This window comes from Otolemur garnettii, unplaced genomic scaffold, assembly GCF_000181295.1.
Source record: "Otolemur garnettii isolate 467f Iridium unplaced genomic scaffold, OtoGar3 scaffold00001, whole genome shotgun sequence".
NCBI lineage: Eukaryota > Metazoa > Chordata > Mammalia > Primates > Galagidae > Otolemur > Otolemur garnettii.
The window spans coordinates 34,869,683-34,887,493 of NW_003852396.1; the positions used below are offsets into that span (position 1 = coordinate 34,869,683).

The window sequence follows — 17,811 nt, forward strand, 5'->3', positions numbered from 1 at the left end:
ATGGCAATTCCTGAAAAAAAAAAAAAAAAAAAAAAGAGGTCAAAGACCAAAAATAAAAGATTATTCCAAAGTGTGAAAGGAAAGGAAATGGACTCAGGTTCTGTGTAGGCAAAGTTGGCCCTTATTTCCACTGGGTGCGAGTGAGCTGAGCTTCAGAAGGAAGTCAGCATGTGGGTTAAGGTGGATGGGGATTTTAAAGGGTCATAACAGTGACAGATGGCACATTTCTTCTTTCTTGGTTGGGACATTCCATTTGAGCGGGTCAATTCTATTTGGACAGGTCCCCCCATTTGACTCTGTCAAGTTTGATTTCTCCATGTTTTTGACTAGTTGGATAAGTCAATATTGCTTTTTAGTTTTCCCTCCTCTAATAATCACATATCTCTAGAACTTTCTGCCTTATGAATTCTAGGAATATTTAAAATTTGAAATTAATGTTAAAAGACCCTCTTTTAAAAATAAAAGTCATAAAATTATTTTCTGGCTTGACTGCAGTACCTTTTGTGGTTGATAAGTTTCTTAGAGCCTATAGAGTGTTTTCCTGGTTTGCCTATCTTTGATAGAAGTTTCTGATGTCCTATAGAACTATTTTAGGGGGATAGTGACTGGCTTACTAGCGGCTGGGAAAGAGAGGCTGCTACTTTGAAGCAAACTTGGGTAGTCGTTATGTTAATAAGTGTGATGCTGTGGTTTGAATGCATGTGTTGGAAACTTAATTACCATTATAACAATATTAAGAGGTGGGATCTTTATGAGGTGGTTAGGCCGTGAGGGCTCTGCCTTTGTGAATGGATTAATGCCATTACTGTAGGACTGTGTTTGTTATCACAGGAGTTAGCTCCCTCTAAAAGGAAAGGTCTGTCCCCCTCTTGCTCTGTGCTGTGCTCACCCCCTCTCTTTGCCCTTCTGCCAGAGGTTGACATAGCAAGAGGGCTCTCATTGGATGCCAGCTTGATCTTGAACTTCCCAGCCTCCAGAAACTTGAGCCAGTACATTTCTGTTCATTGTAAAGAACCTAGGCCTCAGTGTTCTGTTATAGCAGCACAAAACAGACTAAGACAGGTAGCATTTGATGGGGTGTAATTATAAAACCACTTCCTTTTTCCCCTGCTCCCTCTTCTCAGGGGCTAGTTTATTCTCTGCCCCTCAAGGAAACCTCAGGTTGAATAGATGAGGTTTTTCCAGACACTCTTATAAAAATTTAAAAGTCCTTCAGTCATTTTTAGTCCTAAAACAGTCTTAAATCTACAGCTGAAATGTCCAATCTCATATAGTAATCAAAACCTTAGAACTTTATTTCGGGAAATTATTTTTGCTTCTCTCCTTGCCCAGCCCAGGTTGATTCAGGCTGGTGAATCCTGGAGTGAGGAGAGGAAGGTCAGGGTCCCAGGACAGTAGAAGCTGGTAAAGCTGGTTTCTTTGTTTTCCCATCTACTGCTTCCCCTTATTCTCCTCCACTTGCTCTTAGGGTGTATATCCTACAGAGTTTGGGGTGGAGGTGGGAGGAGGAAAGAGGAAGAGCAGGAAAGGCCTTACTTTAGGTGTACTACAATACTTAGTGGTGGTGATCTGTAATCTTGGTGATCTTCAGCGTGGACTCCTCTCATGTGGGGTTCTAGAGATGGCACCACTGAACAAACACATGGGACTGTAACAGTTCCCATGATGGCCACTTACTCCACTGCCTCCTGCATTAATTAATTCTAGCCCCCTATTGCCTAGAGGCCTCTAGCAGGAAGCCCGCTTAGGTAGGGCCTCCTCCAAAACAACTTTCACATTTATTTTCTTTCTTCCCCCATCTGGTTTGCAGAAAATACACTCTCCATTTCTGTTTTTAGTAGTGCATACACTTCTCTCCATTCCACCAGCAGCCCTAGCCATAGCCTTTGCCTTTAGTCTTCTCCTACATGAGTCAAATGCCTGTCACTTAGGCCACCTCAATCCTAAGGGACACCATTTTCCAGCTGATCGTGGTAAGGAGGAGTTCACCATCTCCCGACCATACCTCAGAGTGAGGAGGTGGGGGAGGAAATGCCACAGTACCTCAAGTGTTTTTTCCAGAGTCCCTCTTAAGTTCTTCAACCTGAAACCATAAGGTATTGAGAGGCAATATTCATCTAAAGTTCACAGAACATTTGCTGGTCCTACATAGGTGGTATAGCACCCACCTTGAAGTAAGGGGGCTGGCCACACACTGTTTTTCCCTTTATTTCTGGGCTTTAGCCACATTCAAGACAGAGGGAGTCTATTTTAACATCATGGCATGCTTTCAAGCTCCACACTGCACCCATAAAGTTTGATTTTAAAGCCCTCAGAAGAGAAAGGAGCATCTCCATCTTTACTAAGCACTATTTTAGGCATGTAACTGTAGACTGCCTTCTTTTTTTCTTTCTGTCCTTATTAACAGTTTATTACAGTATATTTTTGTGAAGATTTCTCTTTTTCTTTTTTTAACCATTGAGAAATGAAATTGGGCAATTCACTGTGACTCTGAGTCAAAAAAAAATTTTTATATAGGGGCTCAAAAGAAGCCTGTTGTTTTTCTTGTTGAAAGCAGTTTAAGGAAATGCTTTCAGATCTGTGGGTGTTTTCTTTTTACATTGGAAACCGAAGTTGGGGAGATTTAAAACAAATTCAAGTTTTAAAAAATCACTTTCAGCTTCTCACATTGACATTTCAAAAACATGAGAGGACGACTGACTTTTTTTTTCCAGTGTATGGTCTAACTGGTGATATTGGGGGCGGGGGTGGGGTGGGGAGGGAGGCTGCCTGGCCGGATTGGATGAGGTCTCTGAAGCAGGTTGGAGCAGGGAAGGGTCATATGAGTAATCTGTAGTATTTGGGATAACTGGATTGGAGGCGGATCCAGTAGGACCATATTTTCTAGCATCAAAAGTGGCATCGGGATCTCAACCTCAATGATAATCTTATGTAGAGAAAAATGTATGTTTCAATAAAATGATGCGGGTTTTGATAGCCTAACACTTCCTATTATCTGATTCTGATTCCATAGGAGCTCTTTTACATGATTAAAACCATGCATCTGGCGGCTCTGAAAAGCCATCTTTGCATTGTTCCCGGGTCTGTCTTCTTCCTGGTCGCAACCACCTCCACCGTGCTCCTCCGCCGCCGCTGCTGCAGACTCTGGCAGTTTTATCGCTAGAGTCCCCGAACTCTCACTTTCTTTTCCATCCCCCGCATCGGATCACTGATGTGCCCCCACCTTGTCAGATGCAGCGGTGGACACCAGCTCCGAGATCACCACCAAGGACTTACAGGAGAAGGAAGTTGAGGACAAGGCAGAGAATGGAAGAGACGCCGCTGCTAATGGGAACGCAAATGAGGAAAATGAGGAACAGGAGGCTGACAGTGAGGGAGATGAAGAAGAGGAAGAAGGTGGGGAGGAAGAAGAGGAGGAGGAAGAAGGTTATGGCGAAGAAGAGGACGAAGATGAGGAAGCTGAGGCCACCACGGGCAAACGGGCAGCTGGAGATGATGATGTTGATATCAAGAAGCAGAAGACTGAGGAGGATGACTAGACAGCAAAAAAGGAAAAGTTAAACTTAAAAAAGAAAAGGCCACCGTGACCTATTCACCCTCCACTTCCCGTCTCAGAATCTAAACGCGGTCACCTTGGAGTAGAAAGGCCTGCCCGCCTGTCCACTGCAGGCAGTGCCACCCGCAGATGACATGCGCTCTTCACTACCCAGCTAAAACCACGAGAATTTGCAACAGGGGAGGAACAAAGACTCAAACCTTCCAAGGCCCTGCTTTTTCTCTTGAAAGTACTTTAAAAAGGAAATTTGTTTGTATTTTTTAATTTACATTTTTGTACATATTGTTTGGGGTCAGCCTTTTTTTTTTTTTCTTTTAGAGACAGAGTCTCACTTTATCACCCTATCACCCTCAGTAGAGTGCTGTGGCATCACAGCTCACAGCAACCTCCAGCTCTTGGACTTAGGCGACTCTCTTGCCTCAGCCTCCCGAGTAGCTGGTACTAACAGGCCCTCGCCATAACACCCCACTATTTTTCTGTTGTAGTTTGGTCGGGGCCGGTTTGAACCCGCCACCCTCAGTATATGGGACCAGCACCCTACCCACTTAGCCAAAGGAGCCACCCAGGGGTCAGCCATTTTTAATGATCTCAGATGACCGAACCATCCTTCAGAGCAGTCTTCTGAAGGTCAGTCCTACTTCTGACTCGGACTTTACTTGTGGTGCGACCATGTTCATTATAATCTCAAAGGAGAAAAAAAAAACCTTATTAAAAAAAAAAAAAAGCAAAGACAACAACACAAAAAACAATTTTATTCCAAGCATTCCAGTAACTTTTTTTATGTACTTATGGTACTTACAGTACTTAGCTGTACTGTAAGTAGTTGGTTTGTATGAGATAGTTAAAAAGGCCAAAGATAAAAGGTTTCTTTTTTTCTTTTTTTTTTTGCCTATGAAGTTACTGTTTATTTTTTATTTTTTGGCCTGTTTGATGTATGCGTGAAACAATGTTTCCAACAATAAAAGAGAATCTTATTTTGCTGAGTTGTTTTAACAACAACAACAAAAAAAGATAAAAACCATGCAAAACAGCATTCTCCCCTCTTCTCCCCTAAATAAAGTTTAGGCTCAGTTTATACATGTATCTCTGCTATTTTTCTAATTTTAATTTTTCTCTCTACTAATTTTGTGTTTTGGTTTTGGTTCAATTATAGTCAATAATCATTAGTGGCAGCAATGACTGAGAATTTGGTTTGATGGTCTGACCATTTGGTGATCTCTATTGTGAACTAAAATAAAATCTTAAGCCCCCCAGTAGACTGAATAGACCTTGGCCATGGGACCCCCAGAAATACTACTCTAAAACTGAGTTGCTGGCCATCAGAAGGGAGGTCAGACATGTCTCAACGCTCCCTCCACCCTTCTTGGTGATATCCTTCATAATTCATTAACAGCCTAAAGGCCATACAACCACATCTTCAGTTCATCAATTTACTTCAGTCTGTCACTCGCCCAACTGAGTTGTTTTGACTACCTAAGTCATCAATGTACTTAACAGATCATTTGAGTCTACGTCCTGCTTATGTCCAATGGCTTGTCTCTGATAAACAGACTTCCTCATTTTAATTCAAAATATTCCAAGCCTTAAGACAAAGCTCCATATCTTTAACCAATTATAAATCAAAGAATCTTTAAACCCACCTATGACTTATAAGACTTCCCCTTTTCTGATCAAACCAATGTATACTCTCCAGGTATTAACTTGGGGTCTTACATGTAGTTCCTGGGTATCACCTGTGGCTCAAGGAGTAGGGCGTCAGCCCCATATGCTGGAAGTAGTGGGTTCAAACCCAGCCTCGGCCAAAAACTGCAACCAAAAAAAAAGTCAGGGGCCTTACATGTAGTTCCTGTCTCCATGAATGTATAAAGTCAAACTGTAACCCAGCTACCACAAGCCCATTTTCTTGGGACCTTTTGAGGCCATGTGTGCTGGGACAATTACACACATTTGGCTCAGACTAAACCTGTTTAAATTATTTTGCAGAGTTTGAGGTGGTTTTTTTCCTTTCTTTTTTTTTTTTTCTGTTAATACATCAATGGTTTGGTGATTTACAGAGATCTATTTTCTGTTGTGTGAGAAATGGAGAATCTGGATTATTAGCTCTTTTTATTTGTCTGTTTTGAGTCCAGATCAATTAAGAATTTTAAGCAAGGCTAGGGGCCCATAGCTCAGTGGTTAGGGCATTGGCCACATGCTGATAGGTTCAAACCCAGCTCAGGCCTGCTAAACAAATAAACAAAAACAACAACAACAAAATAACTGGGTGTTGTGGCAGGCGCCTGTAGTCCCAGCTACTTGGGAGACTGAGACAAGAGAACTGCTTGAGCCCTTAAGGTTGCTGTGAGCACTCTACTGAGGGCGACAAAGTGAGACTCTGTCTCAATTTAAAAAAAAGAAAAATCTTGAGCAAACTGGGAAGTCTCATACCAAGACTGATGAGTTTCAAAATACTCTTAACCCACGACTACAATTTTAAATTGAAGCTATAAGCTCTTTATTTGTCTCCGTATGTCCATGTTTCTATAGTTTAGAAAAGTCTTTATTCTCATTGTGTGAGTATGTAAAATTTTCATTCCTCTATATGTGATTAATAAATTAGACTATAGTTGCTTGTTAAAGAAGGTCTTTTCTGATTAGATGATAGAGATAAATAAGCATTTATATAATAAGATTATTCCTAAAATTCCCAGGAAATAGTGGAACCGAACTTCTAATACTTTAAATGTGCTACCTTGAAGAGCTATTTTTGTCTCCTTCTTTAATATCCTTCATCACAGACCAAAAGACCTAAGTCCGTTTCTCAGTGCCCTTTCATATCCAAGTGGCTGCAATACAGCTGAACAGCTTTTCTGATACGATATCTTTTGCCAATTTAGTTAGAAACTGTGTTATATGAATAAAGCCTGTCTGTATACAGCTGAAAGTTTCCTAGTCCAGTTCTAAATAAAAATTCCTCCCCATCTTTGCAAAACACACTTCAAACTTGACAGGCCAGATCAAGCAGAGTAGTGATTTCCAATACAGTGTGAAGATCCAGTCTGTCAAGTGTGTGTCTGGTGTAAGACCATTCAACTTGACATCAAGAAGCAGTTTGGAGAGATTGTCTTCAAAGAATACTTCAAGGGTTGTAAAATATTTCAAAATCTTGCTATGATCCACACAGAAAAAGGCCAACTGGCACGGCTTATTTATGAGATTTTGGCAAATGCAAGGAAAGCATTTGCTGCTTTCAAATTCAGAATGATTGCTACCATAATGAAGGACATCCTGAGACCTAATGAACATAATCAGGCCTGCAGCATAAATATGCACCCAAGATACTATGTAAAACATTATGACATGGGCTGTCCTTCTGAAAAATATAGAGAGCTGGGACTACATGGGACTTGTCTGGCTTTATTCCACACTGGCATCTAGATCACCAACAGACATAGCTAGAGGTCAAACTTACCAAGAGTAAGGTAAACATGAGGGGGCAACTCTTATACTACAATTCATCTTTCTCTTAATACTCATTATTTTTCTGTTGGGTGGCATTTCACTGATCCAAATAGCCCTTGCACTTGGCAATGTTTTCTTCCTGCTTAAATTACCTTTTTTCTTTCTTTTTTCTTTATGGAATGCTTTAATTTCTCAATTTTGAAACTTAGTCACACTCTCACATTCTTGTTGGTGACCTCAAACTTCTTCCACTGATTTGGCAGGAAGATATCTGAGGAGTGGGCAAAGATTTCTTGAGTAGGACACAAAAGCAGTAATAGATCATATGGCCCCTCCTTAAGAATCAGAACAGTGGTAGAAAGTGGCTCAAATTCAAATGCTTTTTTTTTCTTTTTTTTTTTTATTTCAAATTAATATAAGGTTACAAATTTATAGGTTACTTTGTTCTCACTTCCAGGGTAAAGTTCCAGTTGCAAAAGAGCCCCTTACCCAGGGGGGTATGTTATATACCCTGATAATGTGCATACTAGGTAAAATCCCACTTCATGCCCTCCCTCCTTCTGCCAATCGTCCTCCCTCTTCCCTCTCCCCCCGCCACTGTACTAGAGACTATATTTTTTCATTGTTCATATGAGCATGTAATTGTTTATATATTGGTTTCATATTAGTATGGAGTACATTGGATATTTATGTCTTGAAGACTAAAGTGGTAGCTTAGAGCTCCTGCCTGTCTGTGCTTCATTTACCTCTTGAATAATTTTTTGTTTTCTAAAGATTCTCTCTTGGAGGACCTTTACCAAATAATTTCTAATCTAGGAGCACTAGGAATAGCTGATCTGAGTTCCTTTTGCACTTTTTGGAAAAGATTTCAGAAAACTAGGGACAGGAGGTGGGTGCTGTGGCAGTAGCTCACCTCCAGCAGAGTTGAGGGTTCACATTAGGGTGTGAGGAGCCATGCCTCCTTCCCCACCCTCTCCAGTCCTCTCTACCCAGGAGTGAGCCAACAGGCAGTGATTCTGCAGAGGACAGGCTGCCCCTGCTGCCCACCAGCTTCCTTTGTGGCCCAAGCACTAGAGGAGGGACTCCTAGCCTGCTGGGGGAAGCTCTAAGTAGTGTCTAACCAGGCACTTTAAGGAACTATGGTTGACGTTTTGGAGCCAAAGCTGGCAAAGTCCAAGTCAAACTAGCTCAGTATCTGGCTTACAGAGTCTGAAGGTCACTTCCATGGCCAGCCAAGATCCTTCGAATGTTTTGAAAACTTCAAGAAAAGAGGAATTTGCCCAAAATATCTAGGTACTGCAGATGAAAAATATATAGGTACTGCAGATGAAATCTTATGGAGAAAGTTCCTTCGCCTTGTTTTCCTAGCTTCAGAATAGTAAATTAATAGAGGCTTCTAGAAATCCAATCTGAGATTCCTTATAGAAACCACTAGCAAAACAAACCTGCTGCACCTGTATAAATAACCAGGCCAAATCTAATGCGTCCATACTCATTTTGTGATCAAAAATCTTTGAGATTCTTTTAAATCAAGAGTGGAAAGACTATAAGGAAAAATTTGTGCTTAAATGGAAAATTACACATTGTCATCCCAGAGCACACCTAGATTTTCTGATTCTGTAGGAGCTGTTTTAGAGCTCTGTAAATTATAGGTAACTGACAGCAATGCTAAATCATTCTTGCCCATAGATATGCAAATGAATTCTGTCCAGTGGAGAAGAAACCAGAAACACAAATGCTGGCTCTATTTGCATAGTCATTTCAATCTTCCTGATCTATAAATGTGTCTGTTCTCGGGATTTTTCTTTGACGTGGTTGTAATACTTCACCAGTTTCTTTATGAGTTAGTTAAATAAAATCTTTAAATCATATTTATTCTTATTTCTATATAAGTGTCCTGATCTTACCTGTTCCTGAAAACTATCTTTTTTTTTTTGAGACATAGCCTCAAGCTATCCCCCTGGGTAGAGTGCCATGGCATCACAGCTCACAGCAACCTCCAATTCCTGGGCTCAAGCAAGTCTCCTGCCTCAGCCTCCCAAGTAGCTGGGACCACAGGCACCCACCACAATGCCCGGCTATTTTTTGGTTGCAGCTGTCATTGTTGTTTGGTGGGCCCAGGCTGGATTCGAACCCACCACCTTAGGTGTACGTGGCTGGTGCCTTAGCCACTTGAGCCACAGGCTCCAAGCCAAAACTATCTTTTAATGCTTACTTAGATCTAAACCATTGTTCCATGGCTGTTCCACACACCATCGTGTGTGTCCTGTCCTTGCCTCGCCACAGAGGGCCTAAAGGCCGCAAAACAACAGTATCAAAGAGTCTTTTTTGAGGCAGCCCAGTGACTTTCCAGCAAATTGGCCCAGGAACTTTCTAGAAGCTGTATGATGGCAACTCAGTTCAAAAGCCACTTGGTAGCTTTCTTCTGTTCTACTGATTGAGGTGGCCTGACACTTCTTGGCAGGCATCGCCCTGGTCATTTAGCTTCTCTTAAAGTATACTTTAGTATACTTAACAGTATACCCCCAAAGTATACTTCAGAGTAAAAATGCAAATGTAAGACCCTCACATTCTTATTTATTCTCACAGTTTGATATAAGTTTGTGGCTGAAGCACTGCCACATAGAGTTATGAAATTGTTTAAATTAAGGCCATGCAAAACTTCTTGCTTATGTCCAGATGGCAGGTAGGAGGGGCAATCGTTTTTTCCTCAAGGAAGGCCAACATACTCTTTACTAGTTTTTGATGGCAGGTGGTAAGGGAGATCACTTGACCAATGGGAAATACATATTTTTGATACACCAGTCTAGCATTTTATAAAGAAAGCAAGAGTTGGGTGGTGCCTGTGGCTCAGTGGATAGGGCACTTATACCAAGGGTAGCAGGTTTAAACCCAGCCCCAGCCAAACTGCACCAAAAAAATAGCCGGGTGTTGTGGTGGGCACCTGTAGTCCTAGCTACTCGGGAAGCTGAGGCAAGAGAATCGCCTAAGCCCAGGAGTTGGAGGTTGCTGTGAGCTGTGTGACACCACAGCTCTCTACCCAGGGCGATAAAGTGAGACTCTGTCTCTACAAAAAAAAAAAAAAGAAAGAAAGAAAAGAAAGAAAGAGTTGATTTTTTAAAAAAATCTGGAAAATAAGATAGTTGCCTTTACAGTCAAGAGACCACCTAAGCAAAGGAGAGTTTCTTGGGGACCCTGCTGAGTTTTGCTGCTGCCTAGGTCACAAGTCCTCTGACCAGTCACTAATACAGTATGCAAAACTGTGGTTCCCGGAACTCCATCCACAAAATAGAAATTTGTAAAAGACTGTCCTGAGTAACGCCTGAGATGGTGGACCCAACTTTAGAGATGGTTACTATATCCCATTGTCAATGCCTAAGTGATAATGACTTGCTAAAAGAATGCCGAGGATACCTGCCCAGCTCAGAATGCCACCTGCATCTTTCACCACACATATGCCCTCTGGATCTTTATGACTTGCTTGAGCATGTACAGGACCATTATCATTGCCAATGTACATATTCCTAACAGCAGAGAGTGGGACCCTCTGGGACCCTTCAGTAGGACAACACTAAGGAAACCCAGAAGTTAACATTTCTGCAGAAGCACAGAAGGTCTCTGAGTCATGAAGCCCCAAGTCAGCAGATGGCAAGTCCACCATCAAGATTAAGGGCATTATTGAGAATGCTAGAATAATTGCTCAGGGACAAAACACCCACAAGAATCTCTGTGTAGCAGAAGGCTTCTGTGACAGGTGAGTCACAGTAAGTTAAAAAAAAAATGAAATAGGAGAGAAAGCAAGCAAGCAAAGCAAGGCGTTGTACAATAAGCGTGTCATACACATCCTATCATGTTGGAGTCCCTTGTTTCTGAATCATATAATTTGTGGCAAAGCTATGTTGTGCTGGGGAAAAGAAACATCCAGAAAATGGAGAAAAGTTAGTGTTAGTAGGGCAAGGCTCCTTTCCAGGGCCTACAGTTTTCATGCAAAGGATTTTTTTTTCCCTAAATCCTCTAACTCTAGGTCTAACTCCTCCTCAGGAGTTACCTGAGTTTGGTAGGAGAACTGGGCATATAGGGCCCAGCCCTACCCTCCTGCTCTCCCCTTTCACTCTGGTAATCTTCTCATCTGTAGAAAGCAGGAGCCCCTGGTAGCGGCTAGACCCTGAGGGGTTTTAGGTCAGGCTGTAACCAGGTGAATGTGTCTGATCCTGAAGGAACTCAGGTTTGAGAAGCCTGCTCTTGCTGCATACCATGGCAAGGTACTGCCATCTGAGCTTTATTAATGAAAATGGATTTTTACCCCCATCTGCCTTATCCTTTCAGAAGTCAGGGAGGGAAAAGAAAAGCCATTGACTGGGCCTTCTAACATTCAAATATTTATTATCAAAGTGTCTTTAGAAAATTGCCTGGGAGATTTAGCTGCTGGCATTCATTGTACAAGGAGTTACAATATCCTTTACCTACTGTCTAAATTAAAAAATAGCCATGGAAAATCACATGTCAAACCAATTGCCATAGATAATGTGGACATGGTGGCTGTGGGTATACAGTGGACAGAGGCCACGATGAGGTGTAACTGAATGATGCTTTTCCATGTCCAGAATGTTCAGAGTCTCAGAATCCTTTATGTCATCCACAATATATTCTGCCATGGCAAGAGAAACAATACCATAAATGTGAATTCTAAACCCCTAGCTCTTGCTAAAAGCTACCACAACTAATTATAACCATATTGTCTCAATGGATGTACACCCATTGCATCACCTTTCTTTCCAGAAACAGTATACTAGTAAGAGCACCTGCAAGATATCCTCTTAGTAGGTTTAAAAAGTCCCGAAGCTAACGAGCACTGCCTGAGAATCAGTCTCACACAACTGCTTGACAGGCTGTGCACATCTCAAATACTCAGGGGAGCATGAAGGAAGAGGTATGATCCTCCAAGATGCTGCTGTCAACCAGTGCGGCAGAGTGAACTGGAATTACTTGCAAAACCATCCTCACAACAGCAAAATCCTTACCATGTGTCGCTTTTTTTTTTTTATTTCAAAGACAATGGAAAAATGGCCCACCCAAAACAGGGATGTCCCTTCCTGATCATTTTTGTTCTTTTATGTAACTGTGCCACTGAAATGAACAATATACCAGAAACCCAAGACTGTCCACATGGTAAGATCTGACCAATGTTCCATTGTAATGTTGCTTTAAGGCGATTTGTTTTTCAGGGTTATAGTCTCACTGCCATAGGAGGGTGAAGGAGAGCAACCACAGAATTCAAAGGGAGCTCTCATTCCTTCTATCTTTGCAAATCCATTGTGGCCAAGCCAAAGTGGCTCCTGACAGAACTTTGCCTTCTTGGCAGCAGGGCCTTTCTACTGTGGGCCAAAAAGCAATCTTTGGGTGGAAAGGAGGAGCCATGGAGGGGAGGTGATAGAGGCACTTATTAAATTCTCTGGTAAAAAATTAAAGCTTATATAGGGCCATAAAGATAGAAAGCAGAATAACATGCTGAAAGGAGTCAGTGTCTTATGTTTTGTTCTCCTCATCTGCCCAGGGCTGTTGTTTTGAGAGTTGGCTCAGGACCCACACAATGCTGACTCAGAGCCATATTAGAAGATGTTAAAAGTTCACCCTTATTCTCCAGAAAGCTCTTGGCTTCTATAAGCTTCAGGGAAGATTAAAGAGCTCATAAAGTAGCTACTTAAGTTTTTGCCCCACGTGTTCAACAGCTTCTCACTGTAGATCACATCAGCCACCCCTCATCCTTCATCCCAGATAATTAAACTTCAGAGAATACGCTAGTGCAAGTCACCTGATGAAAAATGCTTTCTTCTTTTCACTCTTATTCTTTGTAATAGTCCTTGTTAATTTGGACAACACATCTCAACAAGTTTTGAATTACTATAATATGTTTCAAATATGCACTGTAATATGTTTCAAATATGTTGGGTGTAGGGACAGTTCCTACACCCAACTCAGCTGCCATCTCCACCAAGAAAGCAATAATTTGTTTGACTGTCTCCAACTTATATGAGCTAAGTATAATATCCAGGACTTATTTACTTCTGGATTTTATTCAGCAATCTCTGGATATCCCTCTTGATCACTGTCTGGGATGTTAAAATTAAGCAGAAAAAGAATTTATGGAATCATTCAGCAACTCCAATATGATCCATAAGCCTTTCCCAGTCTTTGGTGTTATCAGAAATATGTCTACCTCCCAACATTATTCTTAGGTGCCCCAGGTACCACCCATATTCCTCTAAGCATTTCAGTACTTTTCCCTGGTCAGAAGCCCTCTCTGTTCCCTCCACCAGGTCCTGGTTAGATTGGACAATCCATCATACCAGGCACTATGGACAGCAACTTGGCTGCCATGACAGTCTGTACAGGTGGTCCTTACTCAATAACAGTGTCGTGAGAGGTCTGACTCACGCAAGCGTTAGGCTCTGATTTACTCATCACTTTCAGACAAACTGCTGACAAGTCTGGTCAGCAAACAGTGGCCTGAATGCCCTTTTCTCCATCATTAAGCCCTTTTGTAACTTCCTGCTGTGGTGATAGGATGATGAGTATCTGTACTGGATCCACATTATGTCTCTTCCCCTTTTCTTTAATAATCAAACCTAAATCATAATCAGAAAATAATATTTAAAACTAAAATTTTAAATATCTCTGAAAATATACACATATACACATGTAACTCTACTTTTCTATCTTGCCCTAAAAGTTACTTCTTGTAAACAATCTTAGCTGGTGGCCCTGACATTGTGTGTTCATTGATACCTTTTTGTGGTAACACTCCAGAACCTTGTTCTATTACACCACAGGCATAGACAAGTCCTGATAATAGGTACAAGTATTTCTGAATGTAAAACAAAAAACAAAATTTACCCACATTCCTATGAAAACGTTTTCTCACATTCCTAGGGTTTTAGTGATGTAGTGTCAGTGGCAGGGTAAAGGGTCATCCTAAATCAACTGTGCATCTTTTTCCATTACACACCATATGCAAAAGTTTAGATTGTAGAGTCATCATAGCTGAAATAGCTTGTTCTCTATTACAAGACACCAGATTGAGTTAGGGATTCATATTACTGACAGCAAGTATTGTTAAATTAGTGCTTTATCAGCCTCTCATATGTTTATGAGAGTGGTGAAACAGGTGTAAGTTAAGTTTATTATTAAGTAAGGAAAAAACCTAACTTTACCAATTTACCTAAATTACAACATGTCTCATTGCCATGTTTTTATGAATTCTAGGCAATGTCTTCTTTCTAGCATAAAAAATAAGTTAATCACATGCCAGGAGAATATTTTTCACCCAATTCTTAACCGTAGATACTCAAATAAGAAGTAGATGGTATAAGACTCACACCAGGGATTAATCAAATGTGAGGCTTACCAACCTCTGCAGTACTGACATTTTGGTCAGGCTAATTATTTGCTGTGAAGGAATGCTGTATGCATTGTAAGATATTCGGCAGCATCCCTGATCTTTACCTACTAGATGCCAGCCGTCGCACTCAAAAGTGCTTCCAGACATTGCCAAATGCCCCATGGAGGAAAAAGTTTTCTGTGATTGGGAATAGCTTGTCTAGAGAAAGGACTGTGATAAAGCCAGCCTGGGTGGAATACATTGTCCTAGGCCAGTCAGCTGGACCAAGGGACAGTGATCATCAGTCCATTACAGCATAACTCTAGCTGAATCTATATGGCAGTTACTGTAAAGAGTCCTGAAATGCCCATCTACTGAATGTCTCCCATATTGAAGAGGTTTCCTCTAGGGATTGGTTTTTGTAGCTTTGCTCTGTGCTAAAGCTGTGCTACAAATGTTTGTGTCTCCTGAAAACTCTATGTTGAAATCTTAACAGCCAAGGTGATGATATTAGGAGTTGGGCACTTGGGAGGTGATAAACCTATGAGACTAGAACCCTCATAAATGAGATTAGTGCCCTTGAAAAAAGAGACCTGAGAGAGACCCCCTCATCTCTTCCACCATGTGACACCACAGAGAAAAGACACTATCTGTGAACCAGAGAGCAAGCCCTCACCAGGCACTAAATCTGACAGCACCCTGACTTTGGACTTCCAGGTCTCCAGAACTATGAGAAATAAGCTACCTAGTTTATAATATTTTGTTCTAGCAGACTCAATGGACTAAGACATGTTGTTAAGCCTTTTAATTTACTATATTTGTTTTTATTTATTTATTTTGAGATAGAGTCTCACTTTGTTGCCCCATGGTAGAGTGCTGTAGTGTCACAGCTCACAGCAACCTCAAACTCTTGGTCTTAAGTGATTCTCTTGCCTCAGCCTCCCAAGCACCTGGGACTGCAGGCACCCACCACAACGCCCGGCTATTTTGTTGTTGTTGCAGTTATCAAAGTTATTTAACTGGCCCAGGCCAGGTTTGAACCCACCAGCCTCAGCATATGTGGCTGGTGCCGTAACCACTGTGCTACAGGCACAGAGCCTTGTTTTTTATTTTTATCTGTAGTTATTGAAACCTCTTCTCTTGTTTTTGAAGTTTTTCCTCTGCTTTTAGGTATTTATATTATCCTTATAGTTTTAGTATTCTGCTGCCTTCAAATAAGCCTTAAGTTGATTTTTGTTTAACATAAATCAGAACACTGTTTTTCCTATTCAATTCTCTCTCATTAGTATAACCTCTAAGCTACTTGGCAGAACTTGGGGGTCTTGGGGCATGTTAGTAACTAATAGTAAAGGCTTAAAGGAATAAATCCCTCCCCCAACTAGCATAAGGTTCATTATATTTAGGGGTCTGGCTAGGCAATACAAAATTAAAATCAAAGGACCATGAACCTTTTTAGGATATTGTCTCAGATCCTTCAATCCAGTGATCTGGAGAAAAGACCAGGATCTTAATCTTTTCCTGAAGAAAAAGGTTGCAAGCTGAGTTTTTAGTAGGGCAGAAGAGAAATCCTATTAAGACAGACAGAAACTTCCTTTTGAAACAAGAATGCTTGAAAGAGCTGAGCTTTCAGGGACTTGGTGAGATCAGTAAGATTACCCTTTGAAATCATTCACCCCAACCCTGGTTTGAGAAAGGGCAAAGGGGTTCAACTCTATAACAGAATATTTAAGTACTGGCTTATGGTAGAGTGGAAGAGAGCTTGAGGAACAGAGAGGTTCCTTGTGGCAGAGCAAATAGCTTCCAGGAATGTAGGCAGAACATCCTGTGTGGTGGTGACAGTGTGACAGCTCTCATTCCAGAGTTGGGCATTGTCAAGAACTTGGGTCTATCAAAGAACAAAACCTGTGTCTATTTGTGCCTAATAGAAAGAACTTCATGTGCACTAATCCCCAACAAAGATGAAGGTGGTAACACCTACCAGCAAATAGGCAGTTATGAAAAAGGAATGAGAAACTCAGCCATTTTGAATGAACTTAGTATTAATATATTTCCACTATTAATTGGTGATTTGGGGGAAAAGAGATGCTCAGGAGGTAGATTGTGTGACTCAGAGAGGACATATCAGCTCCATTTCTCTTACCTAAGGTATGACTTTGGAAGGAGATTCTTGGAAGTTGGGTAAGAGGAGAAAGAAACTAACTTAATAATTACATACCAAGGGCTCAGTATGAAATGGAACAAGTATTTTGTGACTTCTAAATATACATGTAGCATTGTGAGCTTCTGAAAGATAAATTCAATATACCCTTACACTCAGGGACCTTGCAGTATAGTGAAGAATGAAACAATTACACAAACTGGATATCACAAATGCCTTACAGGAATGCTGTTTTGACTAAGAGGAGAAGGTCACAAGTTTTTGAGAGAATTGAAAATAGTCTCTGACAAACTGAGTATATAAAACACATTCAAGTACAAACATTTAAAGATGATTTCAGGAGCCCATATGAGAGGCAATGATATCCTGTAATAGGACGGTGGCAATGAAACGGAAATGAGGGAATGAATTTGTGAAATGCTGCCTAGCTAGCTTGTTGGAGATCTGTTGACTAATTGCACATGGGAGATGACTGAGAGGGAGGAGACCAGGTGTTTGATCACTGGGAACTGGGACAATGGAGCCAGGCTAACAGAAGTAAGGATGAAAATGGAAATAAAGTGGGAGATGGAAAACTTACTTTTCGAGATCCTGCTTTAAATACAGTATGCTGAATATACAAAAAATTGGTGATTGTAGGAGCTGGTACACTGAGTATGCAAGAAGTTGGTGGTTATATAGAGTTTTGCTCTCTAGTCTTATTTCCCCCCACTGAAAACTCCTGTCTTTTGATTCTGTCTGTTCACAGTCATGCCCCTGGTTTACAGATGCTCTGAGAATCCTAAGTATTTATGCCTTGAAAGCCAGTGCTTAGGATTCATGCCATCACTGCCGCCACTCTGTCACCGCTTTATTTAGCTTTCGCTTCCTGTGAGTTACCCACACATCTGCAGCTTTCTTTTCCTATGTGAGCTGTGTGATTTTCCTCTATGGCGGGCAGGGGTAAGCCTGCTCAGCTGGAATGTGGGAGTGCTCCATTATTAAAGCCCTGGTGGGGTGGAATGATCGGCCACAGCAACTTAGACTCTGAATTTTTTGTCTTTTCAGCATGATCTGAGAGTTGCTGATGTGGATGTTGGAAAAATAAAACTTGCGGTCTGGAGATACCATTCTCAGAGAGGCACTCTTACTAACTGGGGCCTCTTCAACCCTTCCCTGAATTCCCCACGCCAGCACTGAATCGCTTCAGTCTTCCTCCTACTTTATGCTCGTCATTTCCATTTTCACTTCTGACAGCTTTTACTTACTTGGGTCTGTTTTATAGTGTTGCCTAAGATT

At 41.2% G+C, this 17,811-nt stretch overlaps 1 protein-coding gene across 1 annotated transcript; it reads left to right on the forward strand.

The window, feature by feature from the left end:
• Positions 1-3,227: 3,227 nt before the first annotated feature.
• Positions 3,228-3,743, forward strand: LOC100947914 (prothymosin alpha-like; the record flags this gene model as incomplete). The annotated part of the gene is made up of 1 exon (XM_003781478.3): positions 3,228-3,743. A coding segment is annotated over one exon (312 nt), but the record flags the coding sequence as incomplete, so codon positions are not given.
• Between the last annotated feature and the right edge of the window lie 14,068 nt (positions 3,744-17,811).